Below are 13,184 nucleotides of genomic sequence, written 5' to 3' on the forward strand. Positions count from 1 at the left end.
TCAGGTTAAACCAGTTGGTTAATCATACGCAAAGCCTATGGAATATTCATTAAAGACAAGCATCAAGGGGCATTATCACCTCCCTTAAAGGACTGTGTTAAAGTTAGTGAGTAAAGGCTGGTTTAAATCTTAGAACAAGCAGCCATGGTGCTCTGCAGACATGTGTCCCGGCCTAGTGTCCAATTGTCATTATCCTGTCCTCCACAATCAAGGAGCTGCACTGGTGTCTGTCTGGAACACTACAAAGGTCCCGGTGCATGTCGGGTACAATACTCCCAGTCACACCTAGTGCGCATGCGCAAACGAAAACTCCATTATTTTTTTGCTCGGGATCTGTTAGAAAAAAAAAAACCTGGAAAACTGTGAATCTTAGACTACATGGGTCGTAATGTTTGGCGAGATCTCTATAAATGCAGGACGATTTAGCGGAGCGAAGGCCAAAGAAGCGTCTGGACAACTGTGCGGCTGAAGCAGGACATCCTGCAGTGTTGTTGGGACACTCCACAATCAAGTAAATTTCAATTCGCCTAGCCTAGCTCGTAGCCTCGGATCCTAGGCGCAGTAATATGAAGCGTTATTGCTCTTTGTTTTTTAATTGGACTAGCCAGTGATTTAAGAAGACCCGGGGCGAATTAAGTACGCTGATACGCGGTTTTAGGAAGGGGAATAAATATTTTACGGCGCCGCTAAAGCGGCGTCTGTTTTCAAAACACACTCCTGATACTCCGTTAGCCTGTTAGCCAGCTAAGTCTTGATTCTCCCGCGAGCCAGAGGAGTCCAAAACTTGGACAAGACAGAGAGAAAGGTTGACAAGTCCCGCAAACACAAACGATCGCTGGGCGTTGGAAGTAAGCTCTCCACACCACGGCGTTTATTTAGAGACGCGTCGGTGCCCCCGGCTCGCTTCTGGAGAACGTTGCTAACGTACAAGAGTTTTGCAACGGAGTGTTTAGTGCGCCTGACAGCTGTCACGACAACATAATATAAAGTAGGTAGCATGCTAGCTTAGGTGTTAACCTAGCTGCTAGCCTGTCGTGCACTTGACTAGATCTTGTTTCCTGGCAGCACCCTGCAGAGGTGTCGATTGACCCTCAGCTGCGAATTTCTTTGTAATTATATTTAGGATCAATCAAGCTTTTTCAGCTTTCTTCGCCGTTTGTTGGAAGGGCTCCTGCTTGTGCTGGCTAAGTCCTCAGTGTACCACAGGCCTAAAAAAAACACACCCTCCCACTTCAAAGTAGCCCCAGTTTGTTCTTAAGTTGTAATCTTTTCGCATTCGTGAATAAGTGGCGTGTCCGCTTTTATTGTCGTGTGCGTGGTTCTCAGCCGATGAAGGAAATGGCTCATTACGTCTGTTGCTCGCCCCGACTGTGTCTTTGCAACATTACATAATCCGCCTCCCACTTTCCTTGCAGGCTCACCATCTTTATCTAAGACTCCGTTCTGATGTGAACAATTATACATACAGCAGTCATCCTCTGAGCGGAGGGAAGTCCTGGTCATTTGGACATCTGCTCAGGATTTGCTGACACTGCTTCTCACTCCAAAAACATGCACATTGGAGAGTGGATACCATAGCCAAAACAGATCCTGGCCTCCCAAAGATGACAAGGTATAGCTCTGCCATGCTGGTTACTTCTTTCCAAATGAGGGTTTAGTAAGGTCACAGCTGAGAAGTTATGCCTTTTTTGGGTTATTTTGTTAAACCTTGTAGCAATATTTTATGTGAGACAGTTATTAGTTGTTTCTAAAGCATGCCGGGTTAATCACAATACTGTTAGTTAATAATTAGAAAGAAATTGCTTCATATCTTCCAGACACTTTTTAGTTTTGTTATTTGGTGAGTCACTGTGAAATGACAGAAAATGGAAAAATAATCATGAATATATATTTAACAGCTTTACATAGCGTCAATAATAATTATGAGCAACGTACGTTTAACTATAAACGTAATATGGTGTATCTTAAGGCTTTAGAGAGTATTTTTGCGGCATAATGGAATCAAATTAAGCTGAATCCATTAGATTGATACAAATCTTTATTTGCAACCCAGAAATGAAAATGTTAAGATATGAGAGTTTGATAAAAACAAAAAAAGACATACCATGGGTTAAAAACAAGCTATATATTGTTGCGTGTCTTTATATATAATAGGCTGTGTTGTGTCACATCATGACCCACAAAAGAATCTCTCTTCTGAAGCATAAAATCAGACAGAAAGGTTAAACATCATCAGCACAAAAATGGACAGTTTAACAGGAGAAATAGAACAAGTGACAAACTAAAAATAAGGTGTGTTATCACTTTGATGCATTTACAAGGTGCTGGCAGGCTGCAGCTACAAAATGATGGGTGGCGGTGAGACTGTAAGTGGGAACAAGGATGGGGTCCACCCCACGGTACACGTCCCCATTGGCTGGCAGAGGAGAGTGGAAGGGGGACAAGTGATCTATGTCAGGTAGGTTGGTTCAGTCACATATTACGGTCACACTCTTGGAATGTAAAAGAAAGACTTTAAAGACGAAGATGAACGCCTCACATTTAAAATAACAGTATTTGAATAGACAAATCCAAATTGGTGAGCAGCACATTAGGTTTCTCTGTGTCCTGTAAGGTTATATTGCATATTTATAGTCTGTTCCACCGCTTTGCATTAACAAGTAGCACATATAAATTGGCATTTTAAACTGGACACCAGAAACAACTGAGTAAAATGTCTGCGAGCCAATTAAACAGCTTCTCTATCTTTGGAAGTGCAGACATCTGTCATCCACAGCTGATTGAATATTTATCAGGGAAGATTTTAGTTTGCTTTGGGTTTTCTGTCTGATCTCAGAAGATCCTTGTTCACTATAGATGCACCTGCCACACTGAATGGTCATTTTATTCTCAAAAATAGTGCTTATGTCTTGCCCATTGAAATATTGTCACGTTTAAGAGTGATGATGTAATATGGCAGCAATATATCCTCATGGAAGTGGCAGCATTTATTATTTGTGTAAAGTCAGTGAAGTAAAACAGTCACAGTTTCTGCATATAATGATCACATTCAAATATAACCCCAAGATATAGAAATAAGCCACATAATGTGAAATTGTGAGCTAGTCTAAGACAGCAGTCAGACAGACTGGCTTTATGTAACTCTCATGTAAAGCTTAAAATGGTTCTTCACAGTATTTGACACTGTTGCCTCAAGTTCTCCGATTCACCGTTTGTATTTGTTGCTCCTGTGTGTTGCTGTTCACTTCTTTAGTCCCAGCGGTGCTGCCCTGTCCTCTCTGGATGAGGTCAAGACCTATCTACTCAGTGATGGCACCTGTAAATGTGGTCTTGAGTGTCCACTCATCATTCATAAGGTAAAGTTGTGTGTGTGTGTGTGTGTGTGTGTGTGTGTGTGTGTGTGTGTGTGTGTGTGTGTGTGTGTGTGTTAATATATCTGCTACATACTGAGTACCAAAATTCACATTTTGCTAGAAATATTAGGACATTTAGGTCCTCACATTGTCAGAGGACAGTTTGATGGTTTTTAAGGTTGAGATTGGGGTTTAGGTTAATGTTATATAGTATATTATATAGTTGGGATGATTAGAGCATTATGTCTATGAATGACCTTCTATAGATAGAAGTACAAGGATGTGTGTGTTTGAGAGAGACATGTTGTACAGAAAGTTCCCACATCAGACATGACATATATCGTTTTGATAAATGTCTACAACAATAAATAACAAGATTTCAGTCTTTTTTTTTTTTTTTTTAACCAATTTAGAACTTGATTAAAACTACTGGAAGCATTATGACAAATAATTAAGTTACTTACCTAATAATACCATATTTTTAGAAACCTCAAATATTCTATGCAGAACTTTTTACTCCAACCATATAACACACTAATTCTTTTGATAAAGTCTTGTTTTTATTGCAAAAAAGCACTGCACTTTTTAAATTAATCATTGTACGTAAAAGTTCCTTTATGATTTAACTATATATTCCATATTTTTGCAAATGTTACCATGGTCTTCCATCTTTAAACACATTTAAAAGTACCAAAAAAGACAAAGTTGAATGTGAAATTGGCTGATATTTGATAAATCTAGAGAGCTATAGATGATACAAAAGCCAAGACTTTTAGCTCTTGCCTTCCTTTCAGGCCTGAAGAGCAAAAGAAGTAAACTTCCATAAAAATGGCAGAGTTTAGTGAAAAAAAGATGATGAAGATAAAATTTGTTGGGGGCCACATGTACATTTCTGAAAGGCCACATGGTTGTGCTACATACGTAGATCAGAATAAGAGGCAAAGAGAGGACATTTCTGCAGCTCACATCTTCAAAGCGCTGATTAAGGGGAAAAGATCTTGTTTTAAAGCTTATTTTTAGGTTAAGATTATGGTGAGGGTTAACCATTTAGTTGTTATAGTAAAGGGTAAAGGCTCAGTGTCAGTGAAAATTCTTCCAAAAATAAATGCACCAATGTGTCTTTTTATGTCTTGATCCTTTAAATATCTTTTTTTTTCTGGGATAAGTTGGATGGCAATTCCTTCATGGATACCACCCCATCTTTTAAATCTTTCTACACGGCCTGTTCCTTTTCATCCACATTTTTTTGGGTGTATTCTGAGCTTTATTTACTCCTTTCTTTTGATTATATTTCCCAGACTTCTGTCTACTCATCCTTGATTTGCAATCTGACAGGTTTTCAACTTTACTCTGGGAGTGAAGGTGGAGCAGCACAGCCAGCCATCAGGCAAAGCAGAGCAGGATATGACCAAGCTCTGTAACCACCGCAGGAAAGTGGTGGCAATGGCCGCACTGTGTCGGAGCATGCAGGTCTCACAGCTACCTTTTGCCAACCTTCAATATTCAGGTACATTTTTACTGAGAATGGAGCTGTTCTTTCAGTTTGTCCACGAAAATCCCCAGTGCTTTTATGATTTTTGAGTGCTTTTATGATTAGTGATGACAGTGAGGAAAAACATTTTTATCCACTTTCAGAGGTCAACAATGGAGCAGATACCCGTGATCCAAAGCGTGTACTTGTGGAGCAGGAAGAAAAGGACCACGGAATTTATTATCCAAAACTCCATCCAGTCCCCACTCGAGTCCATGGCAACCTCCCGCCTAACACCTGTGCCAGCCCTAAATCCCCTCATCAGTTCATTTATCCTTACAACGGTTCCTCGACTGTCCTTCACGCAACGACACAAGCTCACCATCCGCTCGAGGCTTTGAGGCGGCTTCACCATTCTACTCCCTTTCAAAACTCCTCCTGCACGTACAGTGTTCCCCAGAGATCATCCCACACTCCCAGTCCTCAGAATCCTTTTCAAGGTCAAATAACATCCAAAACACCAGAGACTCCAGCTTCTCCTAGGCTAGTGTCGCTCTCTTCACCTCCTCCCTCTTCCCCTGTGACCATAGTTGGAGGCGGTAGAGGCCCACAAACTAACACTCATTATCCTCACAGTGTCATCGTGGGTGGTTCGCCTGTTTCTCCTTCTCCCTCCAGCTCTCCCTCTGTCATTAACATGAACAGTGTTTCTCCACGACAGCGATCCCGCCACCCTTCAACCTCTTTGTCCCCTTTCTCTGAGGGAGGAGGCTCGTCGGTAGGACAGCAGGGAAGCAACTTCTCTCAGAGAAAGAAATCCTCCTCTTCCACTCCACACTCCCCGGCCTCTGGTGGCTCCCCAAACCCAAGTCCCCTCTTCCCCAAGTATAAGCTGGAAGACATTTTAGAGCAGTTTAAGAACTCAGGCAACAGCAGCACTAATAACCACCACCTCCTTATCCCGATTAACACCCCTTTACTGTCCAACCAAAGCAGTAACACTTGTGCTGTCTCCTCAAAGCCTTCAAACAGCACCATGAGTCCATCTCCTAGCTCTGGACCACCAAATTTTGATGTGAACTCTGCAGGGCCGTCTAGTTTACCTCCCGGGGCATTTCTGAACCAACATCACAGCCATCAGAGCAAATTGTCAAATACACCGTCGTTCCCTGCGAGCACCCTGCTTTCCGCAGCTGCCAAGGCTCAACTGGCCAACCAGATAACCCAGGCTCAGAATTCAAATGTGGCCAGCAAACCAGTGAGAATGCCCTCTTTAGAGATGTTAAAAGAGGGCCAACAGCCATCGTCACAGGTAATAAACAGCACTTTAATTAACAGCCACACTTTTCCCACCATTAGGCCTCCCAATCCCTCCCTTGCCTCAGCGTCCTCCATCCTATTACCTTCATCCCAGTCTCTGGCCCAGTCCTTGCCTCATCTGCCCGCTACAGTAGAGCGCAGTGCACTGCACAGAAAAAGGCATCGCCGATCTCCCACAGTACTTGGCACGCAGAAAGACCCTCAACATGTGGCTAATGGGTTGTCAAAGACCCCACCGACAGACGCCATTTCTGCAACAGCTATCAACCTATCCACTTCTTCCTCCATCCCGTCCCAGTTGCACTCTTCCTCTACCTCAGCTGTGCAGAACCAGAGTGCTGTGATGTTAGAAAACCATCTTCTTCTCCATCCTGGTCAGGCACAACGGCTCCCTGCTCCCCGTCAGATAGCACAGCTTTGCAGGCCTCCTCGACAAAACGAGGCTCTGGATTTCACTACACACGTAACGACGACACCTCTTGGCTTGGACCCTCCGACCCAGCCTCTCTCCGCTCTGTTACACCTGCTCAGTGTGCAGAACGCACAGGCTGCATCCTCAGTTGCCAGCTCCGCTCCAGCTCAGCTTGTATCCGTTTCGAATGAAGAAAATGGACACACTAATAAACAGAGCCCCAGACTGTCGCCTTCTTCACCAAGCTCTCATTCTAATTTGAGGCATCAAAAGAGACGGTCACCGTGCTCAAACAATAACACTAATGCTCCTTCCAGCGGCAGTAGCCCATTTCCCAGCTCACTGCCACAGCAGCAGTCTCCTCTCTCCATCCTCTCCGCTTGGACTACTGCAGACTCAGTTACATCCTCAGTCAGCAGCTTCCAGTCCCCCGCAGAGATCTTGCGCTTCTACGCTGCTGCCCAACACAAATGTAGCTTTACCCAACAGCAGCGGCTCATCCGGTCACGTGTCCCCACCTCCTTCAGACAAACGTCACCTTCCTACAGTAGGCTGTGTTTCCCACCATCCAATGCAGGAAGCTTCAGCACACGACACTGTGATAAGGGGGACTGGCGTTGACAGCATGTCTGCAGCCGTTGATCCCGTTCAGTCACAAGGAGGAGTTGCTCTGGCGGTCTCCAGCTCCCCAAAGCCTCTTGATCTCAGCAACCATGTCCTGGCCCTTCTTGCAGCATCTTCCACTGTGCCCCAGGGGGAGGGCTCCTCCAACCTGACGAGCGATGTTGTGATGTCTTCCCAAGAAAGTTCTTTAGCAGGTAAAGATATTTTTCAGCATAAGATTTTAACAAAGAACCAATTCATGATGTATTTATGTTTACATCATAAAGGTTCTACCACTGAAATATGTGCTTGAAAATATATCCTATTTGAATTATCCTATTTTCCCATTCAAATATTGATAAAGATAAGTATTCAGTCCATTATAAAATGGGCTTACAGACAGTTGCTAATGCACCAGCATGTATATGACACCATTCTGTCTTAACTATAGGAACAGAGGATCCTAAAGGTTTGGACCCGAGGGTTTCCATCGTGACCAAATCACCAGAAGCCATCAGCCCCTTGCCCACTGTCTCTTGTCTTGAGGACAATCAACACCCTCACACGACCTCAGCTGTGGGTGACTCAACCACCCCGTTACCCTTGGCGGAGGCCTTCCCATTCATGAACCAAGAACAGCTGCTTCAGCTGCTGTCATCCACAGGAGGTCTACCTTCACTTTTAGACCCTGCTGTCCTGGCTTCGTTGTCCCTAGGGGGACTGTGGCTGGGAGGGCAACAGGCGCATATACCTCATGCAAGTGGTACACCGCAGAGTCTAACAGAGCAGCAGCAATCACAGGAACAGCAGGAATTGTTGATACAAGAGGCCCAGCAGCAAAATCAGGATCAACAGCAGAAACAGCAGATAAACAGCAATCCTCTGTTTCCCTTGCTGCCATTGTTGTGTGGTGCTCAAGGGGAACTTCCGCTCAACCTTTTGGGTTTGCTCCCAACCCCAGCTTCAGCGCCTGCTCCGGGACAAGAAGCTGATTTAGGACTGGTTGAAAAACCCAGCCTTCAAGCTCTACTGATGGCATCTTTGTTGCTTGGACAACAGCAGGCTCAGTTGTTGCCTTTATCAGGGCTGGCTCAGTTGAGTCAGGTCAGTTTGGAGGTTCCGCTCCAGCAGCCACAACAGATCCCGAACACTCTGGAGGGTCTCACCTTAGACAAAACCTCTGGTCTGCTCGATCCATCGTCCCTACAAGGCACAGGACTCTTAGACATCACCCAGGGTCTTCTTTCTATCCCTACATCTGCTGAGGGTGCTACTCAGGCCCTACAGTCTCTCCTTCTTCCTACTGCTTTTCCTCCCCCCCCTGCCACGTTCCTACCCCTCAGCCCTGCCTTGCTCACTGCTGCCCTTAGCTCCGCTGACCTTCACTCATCTCCCCACCCACATTTAGCCCCTGCACAGCAAACCCAACATTCCCAACCTCAGGTATGCTTCCCTAATTGTTCATTATGAACTTCCTTTTCAAGCCATTACCTCCAATATATATGTTTCCATGTGGTTCTTTATTTAAAAAAAAAAAAAAAAGGTTTTAACATTGAACTGTGTAGAAATTGAAACTTAAACTCATTCACTGTTTCTCGATGGTTATGGCTGAAGCTAATCTTTATTGACTTGACAGGTATCAGGTGATGCTGGTGTCGACACCCTCATTCCTTTACCACTCCAAGGCAAGGATAACCCAATTCTTCAACATTTATTGCCCACTTTGCTCAATCCTACTGTATTAGGTGAGTTTGTGCTGACCTTCGAAAATGTTTGGTTTCCAAAATTCAACTTGGCACCTTGGACAGTGTGAAACTTTATAATCTATCCACTTTGACTTTGTAGGAGATCTGTCTGCTGTCCCAGGCCTACACAGCTTGTTGGGGATTGGCACAGGTTCTATTCTTTTGCCTCCAGTTCAGACCTCTGCTTTGGGCATGCCTCTACTGCACGGTCCTGATGGAGCCATGAACCTACTCAGCAATATACAGGTAGGTGTTACAGCTCTATTTTGCTCAATAAAGATTCTTGCCATGCTACCATCTGAAGTCTAATGTCAGGTTTGGCATTGATTCAATGAATTTTTATATTTACATCATACAAATTTGTTGTTGAAATATATATATGTTTTAAAATAACCAATAAATTATCAAATGTGTTCCACATGATATTGCATTTCACAAAGCCGTTTTGACCTTTGTTGCAACATTTAATGTTGCTCACACCCACTGTTAAGTATACGTGACTTTTGTTTAATTGGAACTTAGACAAGGATCTGCGGAATGACAGGAAACATTTTTCTAAGTAATGTGACAAGCTAATGTACATAAAAATTATTATTGGAAAACATTTTTTTGAAGTTCTGGTCCATAAATGTCATGAATGCAGAAGCTGTGCACTCACAGCAGTTGTGATGTCAATGACTGTAGCATCTTTTTTTGATCACCTCACTTTATTTTCTTTTTTCCCAAGCTAAACCTTGCACCACCATCAGAAGAAGAGAAGCCGGTGTCACTACAGGAATCACAAAGTCCTACTCCACATAAAGGCATTCCAGACCCTCAGATTGCTCCTGAGGTGGTTCCCAGTCCCACAGCTCCTGCCCCAGAGCCCACCCCACCTCCACCACGAGTATCTGAGGGCAGGTCTGTTATTGATCCATACACCTCTTTCATGGACACGATTTATACCTCCTTCCTTCAGGTCAGTGCTAAAGAGCAAGAAGATAGAGCCCACTTGGGGCCGTCAGACCCCACTTCACCCTTCTGTGCCTTACCACCGGTTCCATTTCCTGCGGAGCGCCATTCTCCATCAAACCCTGTCCAGACTCTTCCGCAGGCGAGTGCCCCCCTCTCTCTCAGCCCACGGCGAGCCTGCTCCCTCCGCAACCCGGATCTGTCCCGACTCAGCCTTGAAGCAGCAGCCCATTCCCCAGCTCAGGGGACACCCAAACCCACTGAAGATGGGTCTACACCACCATTACAAAGGAAACCACTCATGGTAGAAGGACATACTCACCCTGAGCCTCCTCTTCCATCAACATATTTGGAGGAAACTAAAACAGACTGCACTGGGCCAGCGGTTGCTGTGTACCCTTATGTGGAGGCAGAAGTTGCCAGGGAGGGCCATCTTCATCACGTTGGCTACCTAAGTCCCAGGGATGGGGTGTCCAGTGAGGAGACAGCTAGGATGTTGCTGCACAGAGAACAGGGAAGGGTGAGTGCCTGCGGGCAGCCACGAATCTGGTGTTGTCAAGATGTATCTGATTTCATGATGATGTTCAAAATGGTCTCTTTACCTGTGAAGGATCAAGAAGGAACAATGGGTGGAGCCAGGAGAGGAAGGAAACGGAAACAAACGTAAGTTGCCTTATTAACTGAAGAGCAGCGGGCAAGAAGCTGCACTTAAGATTCTTCAAGGATTTTCCATCCAATAATAAAAAGCATGTTTCACAATCGGTTTTACAGCTACAGTTTCCTGTTGAGATAAAAAATAATTCAAAAGCTTCTCAAAATGACATGAGAGGAGATGAGATGTTTGTGGCTCAGTATTTGTCCACCATTTTCAGATATTTCTCGCATCATCAATTATTAATTATAGGATTGTCAACACACATGTAGCATGTTGCACCTAACTAGACCAAGTAGCTGCTGTTATTTTATCTTTCAGCTTGTTGTGAACTAAAGTTAATGTTAACATTGTCAATAGCTAAATGTTTGCATCATCACTATTTTAAAACGCTTCTCAAAAATAAAAAGGAAACCAGAAACTGCATTTTTGAGAGGAGGGAAAATTAGCAGATGCACTCTCCTGTATTTTAGGTCGTCTTGTGGGAAACGATGAACACGCTCTTTAAAATTTTCTTCTTTCTGCCTCAGGCTGCAGAATGTTTTAGAAGACTTCAGAGATATGGATGCTACAGCACTAGAGGAAACCAAGGCCACAGTAAGACATGCTTGTCCTCAGTAACGCACTTGGTTTAATAGTTAATCAGCAGTAGAACATCTTTAAATTATTTTTGGCTCACCAGTATTACAGTACTTATTTTTAAGACCTGGATTGTTTCAAAGGTGTTTTGCACATTTGTGGTGGTGAGTTGTGGTGCATTCCTCCTGCCTTTTCCACAATATTTTTTCATCCAAAGTCTTGCAGGCCGTCGCCAATATGCTGGAAACGAAGATGGGATTTGTGTTTCTGTTGCAGACAGCTCTTCTGAAGCCCGAGAGGTCCGTGCGCGGCAGAAGGCGGCGAGGAGCCAGGTCTCAGAGGCAGTAACTGGTGGAGCGAGCCGTCGGTCTGAGCCGGTAACCAGTCAAAGGTGGCCAGATGATTCTCTTCTCCTCCTCCACCATAATCACCACTGTTGAGACTTTTTATTTGAAATTAGCTGCACTAATACATGTCATTGTCATGTCAACCATTGTTATGGGAACCACTATGGGGGAAACACATAGTAGAGATCTAGTCTAAAAATAATGTGCGGAAATAAAGCTAAAGATGCATTGAATGGATGCTTTTTCACCTGGCTCTTCTTTTTAGCTCATAATAATGGTTGCTTGACACTGTGAGAAAAGGTCTGTTGATAATGGTCGGTGTTAGTTGTATCAGTGAAAATACAGAAACGAGTACTGTTTTGCTCTCATCAGTGTGTTACTGTGAGTCAGGATAAAGCCCATCTACTTGAACGATGCTCCCTGTTCAAAGTGTGTCTGTACATGTATGAAAGTGTGTGTGTTGTGTCACGTGTGTGGGTCATCAGAGCTATTGCTGACCCCACACTGTCACACTCTTAGCTGAATTTAATGTCCTTTCAGTCAACAAGACCTTGTCTGTTCAACACATCCTTCCTCTTCTGTTCAGAATCAGTGGTCTTATGTCACCAATGCATCCAAAAAGACTCACAGAGGAGCATCAAGGGAATAAAAGAAGGAACAGACTTGATTTTTTTTCCTTTCTTTTTTTCTTCATTACTCTTTAAAACAGCCTAAATATGCTTCGACCAGATCTGGATTCTTTGTGCTCTAATAACTTTTTATCACGAGTCCACATGTCATGTGAGATGTTGCTTTATTAGATCCTCACTAGAAATTTTATAAACTGTGAAAACAATTATTTAAATCTAGATTCCTATTTTGGAACGTCGTCATTAGTTAGCTACGTCACCAGGATCACCAGTCAGGGGAACATCTGGTAACGTTCTGTTTTTCATGCGAGCGTCTGGAACACCTGATGAACCAAACATTTACCTGTCACGTCCTGCGTCGCTGTAATGGAAACTCATCCACTCTTAACTCGCGTTTAGCCCTCGCCGAGACAAGTGTCTGAAGTAAGCGTTAAATCAGAGCCACATTTCCAGGGTTCCGACTTGATACATGCAGTCCATTAAATGGAAACCTTAAAAATGTTCGGTTTAATTTTGTCTTAGGTTTATCTGTTAGATCTGTGTCTTACTGTGGATTTGGAGTCCAATCCTCCCACTTCTGTTTCCTTATTTGACTGACCTCCTCAACACTGTCTGCCCCCAAAGTACTAGAATCTCTAACTGTAATAGAACCTAATAATTAAAAATTGTGAAAATCGAAAGCAAATTATGCAATTTCTACATTTGTACATATGTACAGTTAATGTGTTTTATTTTGATTTTATATTGTTAGAGAAAGAGACAAGAGAAAACATTGAATTGTGAGTTTTCTGGGAATTGTAATTATTTTCTCATTCTACCCCATGCTTTCAATATTTTGTTTAAAAAAAAGCCAATTAAATTGTGGACTGTAGCTTTCTTTTTATATGGGTCTTTTTTTATTTAATATTAAACTATTTACAAAAAATTATATAACTGTTTTGTGCTGCCTGAAATTTGTGAAATGGTACTCAGGTAAGTTTTTTTTTTCATTTTTTACCTCTTCTAATTACGTATATGGTAATTAATATACAAAACTATATTAGTAAGGAACACCCATTCAGTTTAAATTCAAAATTATAAAACTCCTTATTTTCCCAATAAACTGATGTCATAATAACCCTA

At 43.2% G+C, this 13,184-nt stretch overlaps 2 protein-coding genes across 3 annotated transcripts; both read left to right on the top strand.

Moving 5' to 3' along the window:
- The first annotated feature begins 296 nt into the window (after nt 1-296).
- On the top strand, nt 297-7,830 carry LOC130530532 (methyl-CpG-binding domain protein 5-like). Of its 2 annotated transcripts, none has more exons than XM_057041780.1 (7): nt 297-511; nt 1,416-1,612; nt 2,322-2,458; nt 3,254-3,356; nt 4,689-4,860; nt 4,989-7,374; nt 7,611-7,830. In XM_057041780.1, the coding sequence occupies exons 3-6, from the start codon at nt 2,346-2,348 to the stop codon at nt 7,175-7,177; spliced, it is 2,577 nt and encodes an 858-aa protein (XP_056897760.1). In that variant the 5' UTR covers nt 297-511; nt 1,416-1,612; nt 2,322-2,345; the 3' UTR covers nt 7,178-7,374; nt 7,611-7,830. The 2 variants fall into 2 exon arrangements, with proteins under 2 accessions (XP_056897760.1, XP_056897761.1); XM_057041781.1 differs by lacking the exon at nt 297-511 and adding an exon at nt 550-988.
- LOC130530535 (proline-rich protein 36-like) lies at nt 7,784-12,933 on the top strand. Its single transcript, XM_057041785.1, has 7 exons — nt 7,784-8,602; nt 8,796-8,904; nt 9,005-9,150; nt 9,632-10,375; nt 10,466-10,518; nt 11,038-11,104; nt 11,363-12,933. The coding sequence occupies exons 1-7, from the start codon at nt 7,784-7,786 to the stop codon at nt 11,432-11,434; spliced, it is 2,010 nt and encodes a 669-aa protein (XP_056897765.1). The 3' UTR covers nt 11,435-12,933.
- Nucleotides 12,934-13,184: the final 251 nt, after the last annotated feature.

The sequence above is a fragment of the Takifugu flavidus genome, chromosome 8, assembly GCF_003711565.1.
Source record: "Takifugu flavidus isolate HTHZ2018 chromosome 8, ASM371156v2, whole genome shotgun sequence".
Taxonomy (NCBI): Eukaryota; Metazoa; Chordata; class Actinopteri; order Tetraodontiformes; family Tetraodontidae; genus Takifugu; species Takifugu flavidus.